The sequence below is a fragment of the Crocodylus siamensis genome, chromosome 12 (assembly GCF_052110815.1).
Source record: "Crocodylus siamensis isolate JL-2025a chromosome 12, ASM5211081v1, whole genome shotgun sequence".
Lineage (NCBI taxonomy): Eukaryota > Metazoa > Chordata > Crocodylia > Crocodylidae > Crocodylus > Crocodylus siamensis.
In genome coordinates, this window is record NC_143406.1 from 31,308,233 (window position 1) to 31,332,830 (window position 24,598).

At 41.7% G+C, this 24,598-nt stretch overlaps 1 protein-coding gene across 3 annotated transcripts in view; it reads right to left on the minus strand.

Moving 5' to 3' along the window:
- The window catches only part of ZC3H7A (zinc finger CCCH-type containing 7A), a 48,261-nt gene that overhangs the window by 8,199 nt on the left and 15,464 nt on the right, over positions 1–24,598 (minus strand). For 2 of the 3 annotated variants that reach the window (XM_090023666.1, XM_090023665.1), the window contains exons 5-17: positions 24,112–24,270; positions 20,998–21,078; positions 20,807–20,848; positions 19,929–19,962; positions 16,863–17,152; positions 15,435–15,642; positions 14,140–14,201; positions 13,341–13,536; positions 11,693–11,854; positions 9,102–9,298; positions 8,743–8,840; positions 4,145–4,326; positions 561–637 (exon numbers count right to left, since the gene is read on the minus strand). In XM_090023666.1, the coding sequence (XP_089879792.1) occupies positions 561–637; positions 4,145–4,326; positions 8,743–8,840; positions 9,102–9,298; positions 11,693–11,854; positions 13,341–13,536; positions 14,140–14,201; positions 15,435–15,642; positions 16,863–17,152; positions 19,929–19,962; positions 20,807–20,848; positions 20,998–21,078; positions 24,112–24,270 (1,788 nt within the window). The remainder of the gene's footprint in view (positions 1–560; positions 638–4,144; positions 4,327–8,742; positions 8,841–9,101; positions 9,299–11,692; positions 11,855–13,340; positions 13,537–14,139; positions 14,202–15,434; positions 15,643–16,862; positions 17,153–19,928; positions 19,963–20,806; positions 20,849–20,997; positions 21,079–24,111; positions 24,271–24,598) is intronic. The other variant, XM_090023668.1, reaches the window with a different exon arrangement.

Here is a 24,598-nt window from a genome sequence, read left to right on the forward strand (position 1 = left end):
AACAAATTAAGTTCCACACTTATGTCCAAGTGACCAAAGCAAAAAGAAAAGGCATCTGCATGAGTATAGCTGGCAATTTGGGAAGAAAAAGTATCAGACTCTGAAAAGCCCAGAGAGCATAATGTTAAAAAATAAATAAATTTAAGGGGGGGAAGAAAGGTGAGAAAAAGGTAGAAATTTGAGGCTTAAAGACATTTTCTCTCACTGAAACAAGTAAATCACGTTGTAAGTCTTCACATATTAGTAAGAAATGTCAACAGATGTGTTAGCTCCTTAATTACATAATAAAAAGCAGAATTGAAATGATCTCAAGTAGTCATCTACTCTGGTCCCATACTAAAACCAGGATCAACTATAAAGCATTAGAGAGCAATTTTTGTCTACCTGCACTAAAAATGTAGTCTGATGGATAAACCCGAACCCTTCAGATCTGTTCCAGTGCTTTATAGCCATCATTAGTTGGATAGATCCTGTTATAGTTAATTTAAATTTATCTTGTTTAAACCCATTACTTCTAAGCAAGTTCACCAGTTTCACAAACAAGGACAGAGTGAAAATACCTGTGATCCATGTGCATTAGCTTCCATATTCTGCCAATATTTCTTTGATTCTTGAACAACAGTATCATGTGAAATACCTGCAAAGGAAAAGAAAAAAGTCCTGGACATTTAGGAATATTTTGACGCTTTATTTAGGCAAAAGGTCAAGTGAATTCTCAAAAAACAAAAACAGAATTGTAATTACCAAATGAAAACAATACAGTTAAGTACCATTCCATTCATTAAAAGAGGGACTTTAAATTTAAGGGTATCTTCAATACAACAACAAAGCAATATACATTCATAAATACAAACTGAAGCTTAGTTTAAGTACTTTACACAGCTGAAACCTGCCAGAGAGCCTGCATAGCAAATCTAGCTTCCAATGCTCTTAGGAACAAGCTTATATTGTTCTCCCCACCCTGCCTCCCAAAACTGGACTCCAATTTATGTTTGCAATTTACTAAAATACCCCAAAATGTCATATATATAATTAGGGGTATGTGAAATGAGCCATATTCTATTTGGATTCGGCCCAAATCAGGGGACAGTGTTTTGATTTGTTGATTCCGATCACTGTCCCGATTTGATTCGGGTGAATCTGAAGATTCGATGCTGATGAACCAGCAATTTGGCCATAGACACAGCTTTAAAAATGTTTTTTTCTACATACGTCAAGGTACCAGGCAAGGCTTGTGACCGCTGCAATGGTGGGGCAGATGGAGCATCACACAAGAGCGTTCGGGAGAGAAGAGAGACTGCATCCCACCAGCTCAGCGATCGGCCACAAGGGAATCCTGGATGCCCCCCAAACCTAGGAGTCACCAGTCGCAGAGCCAGGGATGTGTCTCCCGCGCACTCCACAGCAGGCCTCGAAGTGCTTCTGGTCTACTTCTGGGTCCGCCACTGAGCACACTGGAGACCACCCCCCCACACACACACGCTCCTATGGGATGCTCCATCCACCCCACCATCGCAGTGTTCATGAGCCACTTGGTACCTTGAGGTATGCAGAAAAAAACATTTAAAGCTGTATCTATGTCTGAATCATCAAATCTTTCCGAATCTGATCTTTGATTCACTGGATACACGTCTGGGTATCCACATTTCTCCACACAACCTTTTGTCATGGTGATTCCATTTAATGAAGTAGCTTCATATTGTTAAAATGAAGCTTACAGGGCTTAGAGAAAATAACTGCCACCCTTGAATCTGGAAAATCTTTGGAGGGAAGGAAATGAGAATAGCTTCCCCTCCTTCCATGTGAAGGACTCTGAAGGCCAAACTGAGTAGAAAGACTGAGGAGGCTAGAGATGAAGAGAAACAGGCAGTCGAGTCCCTCTTCACACATGATGGTCCTGAATCCTATAGCTAGTCGATGTACCTGCCAAATATCTGAAGAGTGCAAAAGCAATGAGAAGCCCACTTTCTTGTGAAGAGGCATATTCAGCATAACCCCATTGGCAAAAATATGGAGGACACCATGTTACCTCTTTATAGCCTACACCAGGGGCAGGCAATTATTTTAGGTGGAGGGCCACTCACTGAATTTTGGCAAGCTGTCAAGGGCTGCAGGGGTATCCCCGCCCACTGACAGGTGCCCTGCCTGCTGGTCACCATGTTGGGACCAGAAGTCTCGCCCCCTAACCTCTGACCTTTACCACCAGAAGTCTCTCCCCTTGCCCCTAAAAGTACTCCTTTGGGGAAGAGAGCTTGCCATCACAGAATGGGAAAAAAAAAACAAACAACAAATTATATACACTAAAAATCAAACACCCTTTGCCACTGCCTCTGGACTGCCCAACACAGCAGCAGTGACAGTGCAGAGCAGCCGCAGGGCAGCTCACAGGTGGTGGTGAAGGAGCCACAACACAGCCTAGCACAGTGTAGGCTCCAGGCAGCTGCAGCAAAAATTTCTAGTGGGGGGAGGGACCACTTTCCCGTGTGCCGAGCAGCAGTTTCTACCCAGCTGCTTCTGGTGCTGCTCAGCTCTGACAGGTGACCTGGAGCTGGCGCAGGATGTGCACTGGACCCCGCCAGTACCACTGCATATGGCCAGGCAATGCAGAGCGGGCACAGAGCACGCTGGGGCTGCATGCTGTTGGTGGTGGCGAGGAGGTGCCGCAGAGCGCTTGTGCTGTTGTGGGGTGGGGGAAAGGCAGTCTCTACCCCTTGAGTGCTTGGGCTATTGACTGGTTCTGGGGGGCATGTGCAGGGGGGCTCCCATACATACCCCACATACCCTCAAACCCTTCCTACAAACCCCACAGCCACACACCCCACAGATATTGTACCCAACACACATCCTCACGAACTCCCCATACCCACCCACCCACAGCTCCCCACAAACCCCACACATTATAAAAGAGTAAGACTGCATTTTGAGCTATTACGCAATCATTTCTATATATACAGCACAGACACACAAAATCAAGACAAAAGTATATTTTTTAATTAAAATATATTAATTACGAGTGTTTGATTTTTAGTATACAATTTGTTTCCCACCCCACCCTTTCTAAGATGGCAACTCTCTTCCCCAAAGGAGTACTTCCAGGGGTAAGGGGAGGGACTTTCAGTGGTAAAGGTAAGAGGTTTGGGGTGGGACTTCTAGTCCCAAGATGGCAACCAGAGGGCAGGGCATTTGTCAAGGTGTAGGGCTACCCATGTGGCCCTCGACAGCTTGCCAAAACTCAGGAAGTGGCCCTCCACCCAAAATAATTGTCTGCCTCTGAGCAAATTGTGCCAGAAAACCAAAAGCAGCCGCCCATTCCAGAAATGTTATATATAATGGGGGGGAAGAGAGGCGGGACCTCCCACAGGCTCCAGGAGCCTTTCCACAACAGCCGAGTACTCCCCTCCCACTCTCCCTGCAATCCTCCAGGTCAGCCCAGAGAAATGCGAGGAACACAGCTATTCTTCTGCAGGGGAGAACTGGGAGGGTCTCACCACAAGAGAATGCTTTCCCTCCTGCCAATCAGTTGGAGGGATGAGGAAGAACTTCTGCCAGGGCAGGAATATTCCCTGGCTGCCTGTGGTAGCTGTTGCTTTTCAACAGCTGCCAACTGCAACCTGAAGCTTTCCCAGTTTCCAGGCAAAGGAGGGAGCACACTGTCAACCAGTGGGTTCCCCTAAGGGTGGGCAGGGGCTCAACAAAAATTTTTCTAGTGCCCCCTTGCTGGAGGAGAACACAGGGCTGGAGCAAGGGTGGGCAGTTATTTGGATTGGCAGGCCACTGAAGTTCTGGTGACCTGTTGAGGACCAGACATCCCTCTCTTTCTCCCTCCCATCTGGGAATGTAACCAGCACAGGAGCCTAAACCCAACCACCACTTTAATATGGCCCACCCCCCACGGCCATTCACTTGGTGAGCATCTGGTTGTGAGCCATATCCACCCCTGGGCTGGAGGAGTGTCTGTACAGTCCAGCTCCTGGGCTACTTTTCTGCCAGAAGAAATTTCTTCTGGCAGGAATGAATGTCTGTATGCCATCTGAGTCAACTTCTGTGCAACACCTATAATGCACAAATCTCTGAAGATTGCATTTGTTTTTGTTTGTCTTTTTTCATTAGAGGTTGGGGAAGGTGTACTTAAAGTTAAACTTACCTTTCTCATTTTGCATTATCCAAACCTTGAGCTCTACTAGACTGTGTGCATAGAAACACTCATCTTCTCTTAAGCATCCATAACGCACTTCATGTCTGCACAGGTCAAGCTGACACTGAACATGAAAAGGACGAATTTTGGAATACTTCACTGTAGTTTCTCGCAAAATATGGACAAGGCACCTATTTAAAGGACAGTACATGTTTTAAAATGCTTAAGATGACAGATAATGTTAATGCATTAAGACTGCAAAACAATCATTCTTTCTTCCTCATTACTCTGTAAAGTACATTTTGTGTACTGTTAGGCTAAGTAACCTTTATAAATTATTTATAAACAGGCTCCCTATGGAACTATGAGGTCTTCACAGTCAAGTCGTTTAAAAAGTGTCACAAAAACGTTAAGATGTCCCCATGCACCATAAATGAAGTTTAAGCTTTCAAATAAAAGAAAACATTAATAGTATCCCCTTTATGCTCCATAATTTTGCTATCTTGAAAAAAGTGTCATGGAATTACGAAGAAAACCATGCACATCCTTTATGGCTGTCTGTTTTCCCCACTGATCTAATATCTCCCCATTCCTCAGAAGAGAGTCTCTCTTTAATGCAGGTCTAAAACAAACTTTCAATTCCATAACCAGCAAAAGGTAACCGAAGCATGAGACATAGCAAACAAATGGCACAACATTACAGCACTCAAAACAGCATGGTGCTTTATCATTCGTAACTGAGATCTTAAACAGTTTTCAAATACTGCTTACTAGCCCGTTAGTCGGTTTTCTAATCCCTTTGTATTTAATCTTCAACTCTTCCCACCAAAGGTGCACACAAAGAGCAGTGGTCTCAGGTTGCAGCAAGGGAAGTTTAAGTTAGATATTAGGAACTCTCTCACTAAGATGGTAGTAAAACACTGGAACAGATTACCCAGAGAGATTGTGAGTGTCCATCCTTGAAGGTTTTTAAGACCCAGGTAGACAAAGCCTTGGCTGGGATGATCTAGTTGGGGATGGTCCTGTTTTGAGCAGAGGACTGGACTAGATGACCTCCTGAGGTTCCTTCCAGCCCTAATTTTCTATGACTCTGTATACACTCTTAAATCAAAACATTCCCAAAGAAAGAATTTAGAGGCAAAAAAGAGTTATGTTTATACAGTCTGGGGTGCTGCATTACACAGGTTCTAGAATTCTCCCCTAGAAATTCTTGGATCAAGTCTACAGGATTCAACAAAAGCTTTCAGACTGTAGAGAATCCAGCATCTCAAGCAATGTATTCCAAGAGCTAATGTTTGTATTTTAGCAGCTCTTACAAGCTCCAAGTATAAGCAATTGTACTAGGTGATGTGCAAACACAAATGTAACAGTCCGTCCTTCCAGAAGGTCCACTACCATTACTTTTTTTAAAAATCTATACTGACTCAAAATGGAAGTAGACTCAAACTACAAGCCACTAGATCTTTTTTACATTTGTTGACCAAGGAGCTCTCTACAGTTAAAATATTTTTTCATTTAGATATACCCTTTGACCAAGATAAATCACTTCTTAAACTTTCTTTTTCATTTTAAATCTCTGAAGTTGATCCTTGCTACCAATTACTTTACCAACCATGTTACATATTCTTTTCCAGATCACTGGAAAACCTTGACTCGGTGCCATAGTCAATGATTTTATATTGCAGTTTTGTTTTTATTCAACAGAAGAAATCTAAATAAAACATTTCTCTAAACTGACATACTGATTTTCCAACCCCGGCATCTTTGGTTGCTTAGACAAGGAGTGGGCAATTATTTCGGCTGGAGAGCTGCTTACCGAGTTTTGACAAGCTGTCAAGGGTTGCATGGATAGCCCCACCCCTTGACAAGTGCCCCACCCCCAGCTGAAATCTTGTGACCCAAAGTCACGCCCCTAGCCCCTGACCTCTGCCACCAGAAGTCCCTCCTCTTGCCCCTGGAAGTACTCCTTTCAGCAAGGAGTTTTGACACCTCAGAACAAGAAAAATACCAAATTATATTCTTAAAAAAAACCAGAACAAAAATCCCCCCAAAAACCCAAACATATAAAACATTCATTAATTTGATTTAAAAAAATATGTCTTGATTTGTGTGTCTTTGTGTAGTGTACATAGAGATGATTGCACAATACCTTAAAATTAAGTCTTCCTCTTGTATATTATGAGGGGTATAGGTTTGTGTGGAGCTGTGGGTGTGTGGGGGAGGGTATGGGTATCTGTGAAGGGTTTGTGGGAGGGGTGGGATGAGGAAGCATGTGGGGGTGTGTGTGGAGATATGTGAAGTGTGGATGGGAGGGTGGCTGGGATGTGCGAAGGGCAGTGTGGGTCTGCGTATGTGGCAGTGCAAGGGGGGACACGGGTGCATGTGGGACTCACCCTACGAACGAACACACACACACACACACACACACACACACACAGTTCCCCTCTCATTGCTCTCCATCTCTCTCTCCTCCTTCCCTCATTGCACAAGTACATGCACACACAGACACACACTCCTGTCCCCAGGTACTGGCACAGGCCCTGTGCTCCCACGGTCCGGTGATGCAGCCAGGAGCCACATGGTGCTGGAGTGGCCAGTGGGCAGGAAAGCAGGGAAATGGTAGCTACAGGCCAGAGGAGTGGGCAGTCAGTGGGTGTGCAGCAACAGCTGGGCAGGAGCGTGGGGCCAGTACTGACAGGGCTCAGAGCGAGGTGACAGCACCATGGGGCCAGGCTAGCAGGGCTCTACAGAATCAGGCCAGCTCCCCCCTCTTCCTGGTAGTGCAGCTCAGCCTGGCTCCACAGAGCCCTGCTGGATTGGGCCCCGTGCACCTGCTGCCCCGCTCTGGGTCCCCACCAGCCCTGGCCCTGGGCACTATGCAGGCCCCATGCTTGCTCACTGCCACTTCTCCCCCACCTGCCACCACTTTCACGCCCACTGCGGTGCTCCGGCACCACACGGTTCCTGGCTGCATGGCTGCAACTGCAGGACACAGCAGGAACTGGTCCAGCCTGGCCTGAGGATTGAAGCAATTGCCCATGTTCCGCCCCTGCTCCTTCTCATCTGAATTTCCCTCCCCGATGGAGAGAGGTGGGGAACAGCCCCAGACCAGAAGCCTCTGGAAGGCAGAGGCTTCCGCTTGGGGATGGAAGGAGGCTGGGGTGGGGCGGGGCTGGCCTTGCTGCTGATCTGCAAGCTCCTGCCACTGGCTTCCACTGGGTCCTACTGCCCCTGGCTCCTGTCATCCTTAATATTTATCTGCTCCTGGCTGCCTGTCAATTTTCTAAATTTTTTAGGTGCCCCCTGGGCCAAACAGAATGGTCTGGTGTGCTGGAGCTGGCCCATATTCTGCCTGCCCCGGCTTAGATCCAAGCAGAGCAATACTCAGCCTAAGAGCAATCTCACTGCAAGACCAACCTAAAACTAGCCACTTAGATGTAAAATAGTGTCAACAAAAATCAGTACTTTGTTATTAAATCCAACTGTGTGCACTGTAGATCATCACAGAACCCCACAATATTCACTGCTGACAGATGTAACAAGAGATATTTAGTTCTATGCAAGTATTTCCATGTGCAAGAACTTTTGATAATTATTTGTAAACCTGCATTAAAAATAGATTCAGGTTTCCCCTTAACATTTATCTTGCCATTATCTCTGCAGTGTTTCCTATACTTCAAGTGGGAAATGCCAAAAAACAGGGTAAGTTTAAACTGCTACAGGCCATAAAGTGTCTAGATTTGTAATGGTGTTCCAATATTTTAAATACTTTTAAAATGTATGTGTAGATTTATTTTAAGAACTAACACATAAAGAACTCTTAGTGTGGCGGTTCACATTAAAAAAAAATAAAGTGTGTGCTTTCCCACACAATTTCATTGCTTAACACAATGCAAACACTTACTTCAGAGCAGCTTTATTTAAGTTGATTAGAAAGAATTTTAAATTGTTGACTAATGGGACGAGCAGACCTGATCAACATTACTTTGTAGGGTTTTGATAAAGAATAGCATCATTAAAGAGATGACAAGTTACATGTTTTCATAAGGAAATGCAGCAAATTCATTCATAATAAAGGAACTGTATGTCAGGCATTAGAACTTTTTCCTTCAGACTCCCATCCATATAACAAATGCAATACCTTTTATAGCACCTTTTGTGCAACGGGTAACATTTATGTTTGGAGATCAGGGGTATACAACTGGCAGTCCACCAAGGATTAAGTTGCAGCCACCTGGGCTCCCCCACCCTCCTCCACCTTCTTGCTGCTTGCCCCCACTCCAGGGGGTGGGGCAGTAGTGTGGCTGGGGGACCTGGGGCCATGAAGTACAGTGGGGGGTGGGATAGCATCCTCACAGTGCACAGCCAAAGGGCCCATGTCTCAGCTTGGTGCGGTCCCTGAGGCATTTGGCCCCTGCCACTTAGAAGCTGAACAGCCCTGTTGTAGATCATACACTTGATCTTGGTCCACAAGGGGCTGAGAGGAAAACCCGTCCGTTAACAAATAAAATAAAAGCTCATCAGTAGTTAAAGGATTAAAATTAGAATCCTTTGAAACCTCTGCTACTTTTAATTTGAAATTTATACTGAGTACATTTCAGACATACTTGTTATCTTCAAAGTCATGCATAGCAGGGTGAGAACAAGAAGAAGAATTATCCTTGTTCCTTTTGCTTATTATTCTGGGTTTGTGATCAAAACATTTCTGAAATACAAAAACAGGTGATTACAGACAAACATTAGATACTTTTTCTATATGAAATCACCCAAAAGATCCTAGCAAAGACACAGGCTGCTCAGACTATTATCCAAAGTGCACACCAACATTTACAAATTAGCAATGAACCAAATCATTCCATTAGCAGTTCATTTTGCTATCAACCAAAACAATTAAAAGAAAAAAAAATTTTAAATTACTTCAGATCATTAAGAAACAAGCAGCCAAAGTAACTTGTTAAATAAGCACCTCACAAAGAAACATAAATAGTCCATGGTGCTCTTGAAGGAGTTGGGATACAGTAAAGGTGATTTCTGCATTTCCTCCAAAGAGAGCTTCTCTACTAAAGGCTCCTTTGCGCTCCAAAGTCCATACATCTATCTCCTCCTGGCAGTATGCAAATGTGCAATGGCCTGGATATCTACATTCTTCTTCAGCAGCAACGTCTAAAATAACATTAAAAATAGACTAAAATTTGAAATTTTTACACAGCTTCCCTTCAACCATATTTATCTTCATAGGGTATAATATAAATAGACACCATGGTTAGAGCAGGATCATCCATACTGGGATTCCCAGGCTATGAATCTGCAAGTGTAGAAGGGGGAACCCCCCATTAGACAAACCCATGGAGGTTCCCCACCTCTGTGCTTGCAGATATGTGCCCCAGTAATTTTGATGCCAGCCTCTGAAACCATGAAAGTACCTGCCTGGGGCATGTGCTCCCGCCACCAGAGAACAGACAGCAGTCACAAAAAGGTAGCACAAACTCTGACTAGGAATTATAGCACTCAAATTTGGGCATTTATGGTACAACAAAAAGCTAAGAGATCTGTTTGTTCTGGTTTTATGGAATCATAAATTTTTATGGTGGCACAAAGATGACATCTGTTTGTAGCCATAATCTCCATTCAGAATATTTTTTGTGATAAATCTGTCTGGTACACAGTTCTAGTCTCTTCAGTCTTGCTACTTTGTATAGTATTGCACTGAACAAGGTAATATTATAGGGTGCTTGCAGATGTAAAAAAACCAAAACAGCAGTTTACTTTAAACTAGGTGTTCTTGTGCCCAGACCCACACATGCCCAGAAGAGGCAGTGCTTTACTTTAACCCAGCTTACCCAACGTCTGTAAAAATGGGGTACTTTAGTGGGGCTTTTTTGGTGCTTTTATCTAATAGTTGATTGAATCAGCTTCAGCTAAAAGTGCCAAAAAGCCCTGCTGAAGCGCCCAATCTTTACAGATGTCACAGAGGAAGGTTGCCGCAATACACTGCTTCTTCCAGTAAATACTGGAAGCAAGGCACTGCATTTTCTATTTAACATCTGCAAGCAGCCACAATTTGGACTCACTCAAAAAAAAAAAAAAAGCATATGTATTCTTAGGTAGGCACAGCTGGACCAATTATCTATGCAACCTGCAGCAACTCTCCTCTATTTCAAGCAAAAATATTGAAAATACAAGATACCTTTCTTTGCCAGGTTTAACTATAGTTTGCATAATATGACAAACTAATTAATCTCCTGAATTCCAAAGCAGAAGGCTCATACTGTGAACACTTATTAACCACTGAAGTGTCCAGACTCCTAAATAAATCAAGACATTAGAGTATACGCAACAGTTGGAATAATCCCAGAAATTATTGCCATATCTTTTAAAAAAACATTAGCTAGTCAAAAATGAATAATTACGGAAGAATATGCTCTCCAAAGGTAACCACAATCATAGAATCACAGATAATTAGAGTTGGAAGGTCCAGACATCAAGAGGTCATCTAGTCCAGCCTGCTGCTGAAAGAGGGCAGAGCTGGACTATTCCCCAACTAGATCATCCCAGGAAAGGCTTTGTCTAGCCGGGTCTTAAAAACCTCCAAAGATAGACTGAGACTCCACACAACCTCTCTGGGTAACCTGTTCCAGTGTTTGTACTACCCTCCTAGTGAAAAAGTTTTTCCTAATAACTAACCTAAACTTCCCTTGCTGCAGCTTGAGACCATTGTTCCTTGTTCTGTCATCTGCCACCACTGAAAATAGTCCAGCTCCACAATCTTTGGAATCATCCTTCAGATAGTTGAAGGCTGCCATTAAACTCCCCTCAGTCTTCTCTTCTCTAAACTAAATAAGCCTGGTACCTGCTCATAAGTCATGTGCCCCCATCCACCTCACCAGTTTTGTTGCCCCCCACTGAACTCTCTCCAATTTGTCTACATCCTTTCTGTAGTTGGGGGAGGGGGCGCAAAACTGAGCACTACTCCAGGTGTGGCCTCACCAGTGCCAAATAGAGAGTGATCAACACTTCCCTTTATCTGCGGGCAATGCTCCTACTAATACATCCCAGTATGCTGGTAGCCTTCTTCACAACAAGGGCACACTGTTGGCTCCTATTCAGTTTACTGTCCACTGTAACCCCAGGTCCTTTTCTACAGAACTGCTGATTAGCCAGCTGGCCCCAAACTCATACTAGTACATAGGATTGTTCTGTCCCAAGTACAGAATTTTGCACTTTTCCTTATTGAACCTCATGAGACTTCTTTTGGTCTAATCTTCCAATTTCTCTAGGTCTCTCTGAACACTGGCCCTATCCAGTGCATCTTACTACTACATAGTTTTCATTATGTAGTTTCACTTAAATTCCTTTGAAAATACCAAAATATCAATGAATTATTTTTTTCTTCTTGATGAATTAAAAGAAGGTTATATATACTTACAGTAAAAATACTTAAGTATATTAATTCATATTTAGCACAGTCATTAAAACCTTAAGGTGAGTGTTGCAAACAAATTTCCTTTTTACTGAATTAGCATCAACCACATAAACATCCATATTAATAACACATACCTTTGCATATATAATATGGTCCCACATACTGAGTCTTTGTTGGTCTTGGACGTATTTTTTTCCATGATTTATCTTCAGAGTTCTTTATTCTACCAATTAGAATATCCTTCTTACACTTATGCTCTAAATTGGGATGATAAGTGTAATCCAACAATTTAGGACCTGAAAATGATAAAGGAAAAACTGTTTGTTCTTATACAATCAAACAACTGTAAAACTTACATTCAAAAGCCATTAGGCAGAAATCCAAATGAGATAAATAAAAGACAGTTAGCATTCTTTCCTGTGCCAGTAAATTTGAGGAGCCAATTTTAAGCAATAAATTAGAAGAGTAGAAAAGCTATGCAGATACTTACAAAAAGGCCAGGCTCAACATGAAAAAGCAGGTAATTAAGGAGATTTTTTAACCCTGTACTTGCTTCCACAGAAACCTGGTCTAAATTTTTTGTTTTTTCAGTTCCCACCACATAGCTTTGAATTTGCCCATCTCTAACAAGTCTATGAGAATCATGCAGCTAAAAAACCAAGTTCAGTTAAATCCTCCAAACCATTCATTTTTAATTCAAATCAGCAGTAAATTTAAAACAACACACATCAAGTAAAAAAAGCTCAAAACCAAATATGAGAAGTCCTGTCTGGGTTTCTTTGAACAAATGATTGATAACAGAACTGTGAGACTTCTGAAATTAAGCAGGAAAACAGACACTAGGAACTTGGATAAGGAGGCAAAGAAACAAGGAGAAGATATAGATGCTTTGATATGAAAGCTAACAAAGGGATGCTTGTGAGATAATTATATACTTTTAGAGATTCTGCTTTTGTTGAAATCGTGCTCTGGAGCATTTCAAAAGTCACCCTGTTCAGTATGAAGAATCATTTTAAACTAAATACTGCTTAACTGCAAACTATAACAACCATTTCCTAAATGTGCCAATTTAATACTTTAGGAACCTATATAAATGTGCTGCATGGTCTTGCTCTATTGATAGTTCAGAAAAACCTATAACCCAAAGAGCAGCACTTGATTTAATATTAGTCTTGGTAAAACTGTTGCTTTTAGAATAGATTTGTACATGAGCTGTTGCTGTGACACCTGAAAGATTAGTTATATGAATGGCCCAAAATAAGTTAAGACCCTCTGTGTCAATAAAATGAAGTTAATTATTGCTAAAGTTCTGAAGTATCATGATACTGATGAGAATTAGTTTGAAAGAACAATAAAACAGATGGGATGCGAAGGTTACCAGGTACTTTGAACTGCAGTTCAATTCCCCATGACCAATCAGAGTGGGTATGGCAAGTTTTTAAGTCTTGAGCAAAGGTGTCATTCTTCAGAGTACCCTGGGGGGTGGGAGGAAAGTGAATACAGAATATGAATGACCTTACACAGTAAACCTTCATGTTGGGGAAAGTATGAATTGTGATTTGTGGTGGTTTTAGAAATCAAGAGCCCCTTAGGACAAGAAAAACAAAACAAAAATAAACAGGGAGGAAAAGAGTAGAAAAAGGGACTAAATGTTCTCTGATTCTTTAGTCCTTTTCTATTTCGTAACGGCACAAAAAAACTAACTATTAGAAGCCAACAACATTTTAAAATTTACAACTTTGGCATTTTAAAAATATGTTACATCAACCAAATGTTTCTTACCCGTTTTGATAAAACATAACTGGCAGGCCTGTCTTAGGTCATGTGTACCTTCTAATGGGTTTCTTCCAATAACTGATGAAGATATTGGTATGTTAGCAGGTGCACTGCTAAAAATATTTGAAAAGTCATTTCTATTTTGACCTACAATTCCCATGTAATTCTCAGATCCAAACAAACTATTAGGACCATTTATCTGCTGAAAGAAAGAAATTTTGTTTACTTGAACTGTCAACCTCATTTTAATATTTCCAGGCATCCATTTTAAGGCTTATTTATTGCAAGCTTTCTGTATAACACAAAACAAATACCACTAAGGGTTTAATAGTGAGCACAGCCGTACACTAAGGCACAAAAAGGAAGGGATGCCAAGAGCTCCTTACCCCAAGCATGAAATACATACTTAGCCCACACTCTGGGGTTGGAGGAACAGCAGCTGTCGAGCTGCTATTCCATCTCATGAAGCTAGACTATGAGTGTGTAAATACATTCCCAACACATACAATGGCCATCCCAGCTGAACTGGCAGCTGGGAGAAATAAACTTCATGATCTGAAGAGGTAAACAGAGATCCAACTACAATCCTTGGACACAATCCCTGCTCACAGATTAGGACAGTACTAAACTGTTCCATAGGTGTTGAAAACCCCGTTCATCAAAAAGATAAAATATTTCATCAATACTGACAACTTGTGGTCATCTTAAAGTTTCCAAAATACATTCTACCGAAGTTGTCTAATCAAAAAATTGGCTAGGCCTCTAATAAATAGATTGCCTGTCTAAAGCTTACAAAGATACTTACAAATAAAGAGGAACTACTGCTAAGTGCTGGTGCTCCATCTCTTGAAACTGAACTTGACAGATCTAAAGCAATTAAAAAAAATATTAAGATTGTTCTTTCCCCTCTCTAGCATATCTTACTCTAATAATAATTTTTACCTGCTTTGAAGTAACACAGGTCAAAGTATTTTCCCATTAAGGTGCAAGACATTTGCAACACCCAGAACGAAGACACTAAGGTCTTATCTATACTGCTTCTGCTATGTGCAAAACTACAACTGAGAAGCACCATTTGCTTAGCACACGCTAAATCCTGGAAATGATGCAGCATAATTGGTTTTGAGTAGTCCTTTGCATATAACCCAGTATTGCTTTTTAGGTTGTCTCTGCTATGTTTTTTGTGCATGTTCAGGGCATCTCTAGGATTGCTGTGCTGCCTCATTTCTGGGATAGAAGCAAATAGGTGGGACATGCTTCATGGAAGGGCTCAAGACACTCTGTGAATCAGTACAGACATGCCCTCAACAAATCAATGAAAACTAGTCAGTGAGTGGAGCACTTTTAACAACAGTCTCTAGAGACTGGTCTAGAAGAGAAAAGGCAGACAAAAAAAACAACTGCTCACCTTTGAACCAGAGTAGCTTGGAGAGAATTTATAAACATTTTGCAATATGCTGTCTTCTACAAAGTATATACCGCTACAAAATTTATGTTCAATATAGAGTTTATTTTTCAACTTCAGTCCACTGCCTATTTCCCATTTCTAAGCTGTACAGTACTGTTTTCAGTACTCAGTTTTATGAATCATCATTTTGCCCATTTAGGTTGGAAAGGTTTAGGTTGCCCATATCTTCTAATTGTTTAAATGTCTTTTCAGTGTGCTCTCTCCATTTGTTGCTCTGCCCCTTTACTTATTCTTATTTTACTCAAAAGTCTTAAATTCCTAGCTCCACCTTGATTTTTAAATGGAATCTGAAATTAAGTTGCTTCTTTGCTTATGTTCCTCATGTAAACTCTAGCAGTGTTAATATTTTAGGAAAACCCAGTATAATACAACCAGGAGAGGAAGCCTAGGAATTTATGTAGATCCCATGAAAAAAAGCTTATTTTTAAGTTCTTGATGACAATCTATACTGAGCAAGTATTTTCAATACACTTGAAGACATATCAAATGTTATGCAAACAATTAAACTTTAAAGGGAGTAAAGAACTCGAACATGTTAATGAGCAGACGGCTAACTCATTCATAGACTCCTCCCACCATCTCTCTCTCCTCTGTATAGCTAAACTGATGCAACTTAAGACTCCTTGCCTTACCTCTTTTTGTGTCATTGATTGAAAAATTATTTAAAGTAGAACAAAAATTTTCTAATGAAGAAGCCAAAGGCTGTGAATACATTTCTGAAAAGGAGGCTGTAGCAACAAATCCTGCACCAACTTGTAATGCCCCCAACAAAGGAGTGGAGAATGGTATTTTAGGAGCTACACTAGCTGTTGGAATGGATCCTCTGACTACTGTGGTTTGCTGGAAAAGAAAAAATAATTTTTTTTAGCAAGTATTCAGGCAGGAAAAAAAAAGGCTTCCCCTTCCCCCCCGCAAAAAAAACATCAAATGACCTATAAAAACCTAGCTCTCATTAGGGTTTTTATAGTAATATCACCACTGCAAAGTAAAGTTCAAATATAGAATACATGGAACATCAACCCTTATTTTCAAGCCATTTTAGACCCTAATCCTAACAAGACCCCTGCTTATGATTCACTTTATTCACCCTGAACAATCCCATTACCTTCAGTATAAATTAAATATAGGCTTAAGTCTTTGCAGGATTAGAAGCAGAGAGTTTAATTTTAAGCATCTGTAAATGCATAAGGCAAAAGGCAGAAAGTAAGAAGCACTTAAAAGCTAGTCATATTTTAATAACAAAAAAAAGACCTTACGAACTGCTAGCTCTGGAACCAAGAAGCAAGGCAAACTGCCCCCATCAGAGATCTGCAATGCTATGTCTAGATTGCTTCTGGTACCCAAGTTAGTTCATTTAAAACTTGCTCAATTATCTCTATATTACACCAGTCTGAAGTACAGACTGTGCTCTACCTTCACTCTATCATGGTAGATAAAAGGAGCCACTAGGAAATATAATACAAAAGCTTGTTTCCCAAGACCTTCTTATCTCACTATATTTATTTCAGAAATTTATAAAGCGTTATTTTAAAATACAGAAAAAGTTTAAAATCAAAGTAAGGATTCTAAATAGTGCTGCTTTAAAGAGTAAATCAGATCAACAGTACAATTTAGGATTAGTCCAGGGGTTGTCAACCGGGGGTATGTGCACCAACCCCCCACCCCCACTCGGTGTCTGGCCGTGTCCCCCTCTACCCCAGCATCCACCCACCAGGGGTATACTTACTAAAAAAGACTGAAAACCCCTGAATTAATCTAATTCCATTCATAGGCAGTACCTGCTTTACAAATACAACTACGTCAAACTGTGAAGTGACACTGTACCCTTGCTTTAATTCTTTATTTATATGTTTATGGAACTTCATCTTTATTAATAAGAGGTGTATTGAAATTCTGCCACAATTGTAAAGTAAACATGATGAAAGTCACTGAGAGCTCAGAACTGAGTTAAAAGTATGATGCTATCTCTGAGACCACACTCTACTGCAGTTCAGACACTGAAAAGAGCAAGTTTGTCTGAAAAAACTCCACTTTCAAGGAAGCAAAATGCAAACATTTACCATTACACTCTCATCTGGGTGAGGTACTAAATCAAGTAGCTCATCAAGTTCTTCTCCAATAATGATATCTCCATCTCCACAATCTAAACATGCTTCTGGCATAGAGAAAGAAACATTTCCTCCATTTGCCAACACTGAAGAAGGCAAAGAACTCTTTTCCACTTGAAGAGACATAACAGAAGATATGGATGGCACAGATACTGAGATCAAGTCATTTGACACTTCAGGAGAAAAGTTTGATGCAGACGAAGAAACCGAGGAAAGTGTCTCTTGCTTATGTTCTGATAAATCTGAAACAGAATTTGGGGAGAAAACAAGAACTGTTAGCCAACGTTATTCAAACATTTTCCCACCATATTTAACCTAGCACAATGTTTTATTCCACCTTAAAGAAATGTGAATTAAAATTTGGTTGCTGATACTTTAGAAAGTGTTTCTTTTCTGTTTCTATTACCAACAGAATGAAATTCAGTCAAATATAGACAAGAGGAGAAAAAGAACTGTGAACCTGTCGCATTACTGTGTTCTTACAGATCATGCTTCCCCTTCCCTTAATTTTCCTAAATTCAAGAATATTGCATGAAAGTAAGTACAAGTCAAGAGCCTGATAAGCAAGGATCCAGGTTTTCCATTTCCCATGGAAAAATGGAGAAAACCACAGATTCCCTGGTTTTATTGGAGAAAATGCAGATTTCCCCTTTTAGCAGAGAAATCCACAGATTCTCCGCAAAGCCATGCAGTTGGCTAGAGGAAGGCAGCGCAGGGCGCAGCAGCAGAGTTGCAGTGGTGGCCGCAACATGCAAAACCGCCCCCCATCAGAACAGCCGATGTATGTGCAGTCCACAGAGGGGCACCCCTGCCCTCAACCCCTGCCCTGCTCCTGCAAGTGGGCATGCTACCTCCCACCTTTCTTGATCTGGCCCCCCCAGCACCTTCCCTTCCCCCCACCCTGTCCTGCCCCTTCCTCCCACACACCATCTTCCATCTGCTGGGGTGGATGTCAGTGTCTATGCATGCGTGTGTCTGCATATCTGTGCCTGTGTGTGGGGGGCTGGGGGCGGGATTGAGGGGCATCAGCAGCACTGGGAGGGATGTAGGGGGCTTTTAAATCACAGATTTTGGGTTTTTAAAATCAGAGAAAACCAGGATCCCTGCTGATAAGAGGTTTGCACAGATAGCTTTAATCTGTACTTTTTTAAAAAACATTGAAGGAACAAGTACCTTTCAGATAGCCTACTGTTTTTTTCTTGTTCCTCTACTGGTAAACTAAACTTTTCTAGCACACAGTCATCTGAGTTATTTCAAGGACTAATTTAAGAAAGCTATGCATTATATATCTATCTATTGATAGGTTTAAATGAGAAAGTTTAAGCTTCTTTGAGGGGGGAAATCATAGCAACCTATGAAAGTGTTATAACCAGGGATCCTGGTTTTCTCTGATAAAAAAAATAACCAATTCTCTGAGAAAAAAATAAAATTGCAAATTCTCTGCTGAAAACCCCAAAATACATTATTAAATGTAACACTGCCCCCCAGCCCTGCTGGTGCCCCTCACTGCCCCCACAACAGCCCCCCTGCCCTACTTGTGCCTCTTTCCCCACCACCCACAGCCCTTGCCCCCCAGCCCTGCTGGAGCTCAACCAGCCTGCAGAGCACTTCGCAAAAGCAGGGAATCCACAGATTTTCCTCCTAAAAAAGGAGAAATCTGTATTTTCTCTGATAAAAAAGGGGAAATCCTTGTTTTTCCCCATTTTTCCATGGGAAATGGAAAACCTGGATCCCTGGTTATAACTAGGGGTGCACAGAGATTTTCGGGGCCAATACTGATAACCGATTTTTAAGGAGGAATACTGGCCGATAATGATCCAATTTCCGATATGCAGCCTGGCAGCTTGAAGAACAGTGTCCAGCTGGTAATTCTGTTGTCGTGCACAGGGAGAGGGAAGAGAAGGGGTGTGGTGGGGAGCAGATCAAGGCCCCTGTGGTGAGGGAGGGAGTAGGGCTGATGCTGGGGCAGGTGCTGCCCAGCCAGGGCAGGGCACGGGACAGAGTCAGAGCTCATCCAGGGGGCACAGGACGGGGGTGGACCCAGGAAGGCATGGGGGCCATGTGACCCCAGACTGGTGTGCAGGGCAGACTGCTACTGCAGGCTAGAGCCAGGGGCGGCACTGGGCTCTTCCCAGCGGGGGCTGGGCCAGGCTGTTCTCAGGACGGGTGACAGCAGCACTGGGAGGGGAGCTACAACCACCCCAAAATTCACCATAGCCCCTCCCCTCCCAGTCCTCCCTCCCAGCACCGTCACCTGTTCCACCCCAAGCACAGCCTGGCCCAGCTCACACCAGGAAAAGCCCAGCGCAGCCCTGGCCCCAGCCCACAGTGGCATCCTGCCCCACCCCACACACAGATACAGGGGCACACAACCCCCATGCCCTCCAGGGTGTACGCAGCAGTAGGAGCCACCACGCCCTCCCCGTGCCTCCTATATAAGCTATGGCTCTGTCCCGTGCTCTGCCCCGACGGGGCAGCACCTGCCCCAGCCCCACGCCCTCCCTCACTGTGGGGGCCTTGATCTGCCCTCCCCACACCCCTTTCCTCCCACCTCCCCTTCCACCATAACAGACTTACCAGCCAGATGCAGCTATCCAAGCTGCCAGGCTGCGCTCATCACCTACATGCCGCGCTGAGGTTGCGCACACATGTGGAGCATTTAAATCAGCCACGTTATTGGCCACATCAGGCCAAAAAAAGCCAATTTCTCATATAGCCAATTTTCTTTATAAAAATCGGTGCCAATCTGATAATCGGGCCAATGCATCAGTGCACCTCTAGTTATAACCTACTGATACACTGTGGAAATGGAAAGCAGCGAAATGAAACACTGTTGGAATCATCGTTTGAAGAAGCACAAAACACACAAATAGCACTGATTCATACAAGTCAAAGCATGAGGAAGAGAATTCAAATTTAGAAAAATTTTAGTAATTCTGACAAATGAGTGAAGCTCACTAGTTCTGTGCTTTGCACCTGTCTTCTGATCACTGACATATATAGTATAGAACGACTCACCTGACTCAATATCTTCTATAGGAGAGTTAGAATTCTGTAAGTAAATGAAATATTAGTCAATAACCTGAACAAGAGCCACCAAACCTCTTCACCTGTAGGTTTCCCAATTAATTTTATCTATCTAAGTTTGGCCTAAATATTAAATTAAAAAACCAACAACCCCTCCCCCCAAAAAATTAAGAGCATTAGAAAAGTTGAAAAATTTTAAAAAGGGAAAAAAGAAAACTAATTTTCAAACAAAACATTTATTGTAGTTCGTAAAATTTAAGCATTGCAGCACTAAGACACTGAAATGAAAATGAAACTAACATAACTGATTTTCATTGCCCAAGACAGGTTAACACATTCATTGGATTTAAATTTCAAAGTATTTACTGATTCTAAATCAGAGGCATGTTTACAACTTCAGTGGATTATATTTCTTTAAGGTATCACTTTGCAAGATTTGTACACATTTGAAAGTTTAAGCTGAACTTAACTTGCTATTCTTATACATGTGATGTATAACTAACCAAACAGTCACTTGAACATTAAAAGTTCTTCCCCCACCTCAGCTGCTGTACATAGGTCATTTGTCTCAAGTACAAAAAACAGTATCCAACTGTACCCCTCCTTAATCACGGCCTTACAGATAAGTAAATCCAAAAAGAATACAGAATGAAAATATATAATTATATTATCCAAGAAAGATTACTTGGCTACCCATGATCTTGGAGTTTAATCTGCATTCATATCAAAGCTAAGCACAGGGTGAGGCAGGAATCTGACACATGCCCACGTTATAGTTATTTTAACCAAATTAGTTTTTACTTTATTGTAAAACTACACAAAATTGTTCTTTCAGAGTCAATTGACACAGAATACATGTGAAGTCATACCTTAATTGACAGCTCTCCAGAAACTGAATGCGAGGAGGGTGGCTGAAATTAAACACATCACCATAGTTTATACTGAAAAAAGTGAACTGCATTTTGGAGTTAAAAAAAACAAACCAACCAACCAACAACAAAAAAAACCAAACAAACCAAAAAAACACACACAACTTCCCCAAAAACCCACCACCACATACCTTTGCTCTAACATATGCTTTTCTTATTTTTAATCCTAGTTTCTGAGCAAGTTCTTGAGTTAGCTTTATCACACTTTCATCCTGAAATAAATATAATTATATATTTAAACACACACACACAAACAGATGTATAGACTAGCCTAAGGAAAAACAAATACAGCTGTTTGGCACCAGAAAATCATATGGAAATTATGATAATATTCTTCCCTCTGTTTTTAATTCAAAACAAGAAGTAAACATATGCCAAGAACCAAGTTCAAAAGACATCTCATCTTAGCCAAGGTCAGTTCATAGATAAAATATAACAGTTTTCCAGTTAGAAAATGTATATGTTTTATAAAATTTAACAAAATATTTTTTTTAGTTATGTAAACTGAATGCTGCATTTCTATTACCATTTCAACTCTTAAAAGATCATTGCTGAATAGTTAATCTGAACTTAACAATTTTTTAATCTTTGGTGATAAATTATCATGCATCTGGAAGAATTCAACTAAGAAAAAGAAAAATCTGTTCTTATTTCAATCAGCCCTAGTTATTGCAGATTGAAGATACCAGCCATTATTTAGAATATTTTCTAACAGTCTGAAGCTCAGTTTTCATAATATGGCATGCTGATTTGTAATAGTAATGACAGATTGACTTTAAACTTTATGCCAAGACGTTCAAACACAGGTGCCTGAAGTTAGGCTTCTAATCCAAAATTTAGACATCCAAGTACACTGGTGTAATTTCAGAAGAGTTAAAGCATCTCTAGGCTTATAAATTAACAGGTAATTGTGTGGGTGCAGCACTTCCAAATTTCTGGTCATGTGGCTTGAATTTCTGTTCATGTGATCCATACTTTGATTTTAATTCTGAATTGTTTGTCCAAGATAAAAATTGTATATTGCTATGAAGAAAAAAAAAAAAGAATCAGATGGTAAAAGGAGTAACCATTCAATACAAACAGAGGAAGAGAGAAGTCATTCATTAAAACTACTGGAATTAGGTGGAGGTGGGAATACTGAGTGTGACAGGGAGCAATCTCCCAGGCCTCGTCTCAGTACCAGCCTGCTTGCCTGTCTAGGGCAGTCTGCCTAAACTTGTCTGCCACACCTTTGATGTAAAGTAAAATGGTTGTAATAAGGCAGGAGGGTTGCCCGTTTAAGACCCCAATACCTAGGGGTTCGCACACAACTCCAACCTTCCCTTCCCAAATGTCATCCTTGAGTTGCTCGATGATCCGGCTCAAGGCCAGGCCAAACTCAGCCCCTTGCTAGGCCTCATACATTCATCCTCTCTCTGCCCCAACAGGCCTCACCCATACCACCCACTCTCACTGGGCCTCTCTCACACTGCCCCACACGGGGCCACATTCAGCCTGCCCTGTTCCCTTGAGCAGCTCCTGTAGGCCTACATGCACTCCTTGGCTGGCCTTGGCACAAGCTCTCGGGCCTCTCCCATGACCCCTTATATTGACCAGTCGAGGGATCAGAGAGTTAGCCTAGCACCTGCTGCCCTCTGTGGACAACAAGGATCCCCCTACAGGCCTCACCCTAGAGCCAGCATCCCAATCTGGGATGCCCTAATGTCCCAGCAACGTGGCATGAGGCCTAGTTCTCCTGGGCTCCCCCGAGTCCAGACTTCATCCTTGCCAGATCTAACCTGAGGCCTGCCTGGTCCCTTTGTAGGCCTGCAAGCTGTGAGCCTCATTGCCAGGCTGAGCCCTGCTCTAATAAGGCCCCAACCTGCTTCCTGGGGCTCAGGACCCCACTGGGCCCTCTAGGAACCTCCTGCCATCCCCATAGTTCCTCCCTTATGGCCAACATGTTGTGAGCAGCAGCTCAGCTGGGTGTTGTTGCTCCTTTGGCTGCTTGAGGCATACTGCTGCCCCAACCCTGGGAGCCCAGATCTAAAATGGCTGCCTCATCGGAGCTAGCCTGCACCTGCCGGCTGCCTGCTCTCAGCCCTTAAGGTGACAGAGTTTTCCCCTTAAAACAGCTACCAGGGGCAGGGTGTCTCTATGCTGCTCACCCTGCAGGCTCATCCATCACCTGCAACAGCCCACTCAGTGGCAAGCACCCCAATGGTGCTCTACCACGCCAAGGATGAAGACAGAAAGGGTTAACTTGACTTAAGCAGAGCACAAAATCCATCAGGGAGAAGACTCAACAGGAACTAAATTGTTATTACATTCCTGGGGAAAAGAATGCTCAAAAAGCAGCTACTTTTTATCCCCATGGCAAAAGTAAACCACCCAGATTTTAATAAGCTTACTTGATTATAAGACACTTAAAATATTTTAAGGAAAAGACATTTGAAAAATTATTTGAAAAAGGAGGAACTAGAGATTTTTCAAGTGAGACTGGTAAGTCTGAAGGATAGGGAAACATGCAATCTTCTCTCAGATATGAATCCTACAAGATCTAGAGCCCTCTTAATTCCTGGTGACATTAATGGAAAATTAAAAAGAGGTGCTCCTCACATTTTAGAAAAGAGATAGCGCCACAGTGGAGGTCTCCACTTTATACATTTAACTTTTTTACTACTTACTACTAAAGAAAAAAGATGTGGTAAGCTAGACTATTATTTGCATCTTTATTAATTCTATTTCCATTTCCATTTTGAGTATTACTTTTTCATGTTAAAAAAAAAAAAAAAAAATCACTGCAGAGTAAATCCTATACTACATGTGAACTAAATGTTTTCATTATTTTTCACAATGTATTAAACAACTACTCAGTAAAATGCTGTACTTTACATTCTAAATCCCATAAATTTTTTTAAATTAAATTACGTGTTACTACTGGGGGCCCTTTTCCCTTGGGGTTGTCAATACCACCTGACTAGCTGTATAGAAATTCTAACAGTAGCTCATTTATTGGTTCTAGAATAAGATCCTTAAAAAACTGAACTTTTAGCAAAAAAAACACTGTTTTCTCTCCTGAAAATATTAAGGCATCTTCAGATTGCTGCTACATGGGAACAGGGAGAGAGGGAGAAGGGGCTGGTATTTTTGCTAACAACAGATCTCCAAGCTTAAAAAGCCATACAATGCATAACAAAACAAGAATATTTTACTATGTAAAACAAAACAATGTTTTTGAAAGGTCTCATTTCCAATTTACTTACCTGTGGTACAGCTAGGGAGCATTTTGCTACAGCATCATAAGCTTTCTTATACCTTCCTAATTCATTTAAGGCTTTGGCTTTCCGATAGAGAGCTCTGAAGTTATTGTCATTTAACCTTAAAGCTATCTCACAATCTTCTAAAACTTTTTCATATAATCCCTATGAGCAAAGTGGAAAAAAAAAGTAAGGGCTTATTCAGTAAACACATCCCTTTGACACTGCAACAAGATTCAAGTAGTCTACAGTTAAACCAAAGTAACAAAAAAATGCACACTGCAATTGCCAGCTTGGCTTTAACCCCAAACTAGCTTGAAGTGCAGTGTAATCAGATTGTACCTATAAAGACTTTTGCTGAAGTTTTTCAAATAAGCATCATCCCAATGGCCTTAGAGACAGAAAGTGAAAGTGGTGATGCCATCATTCACATTTCTCAGAGAACCACATCTAAGACACTGAGAGGTGGAAATCACCACTCATACAAACTGGA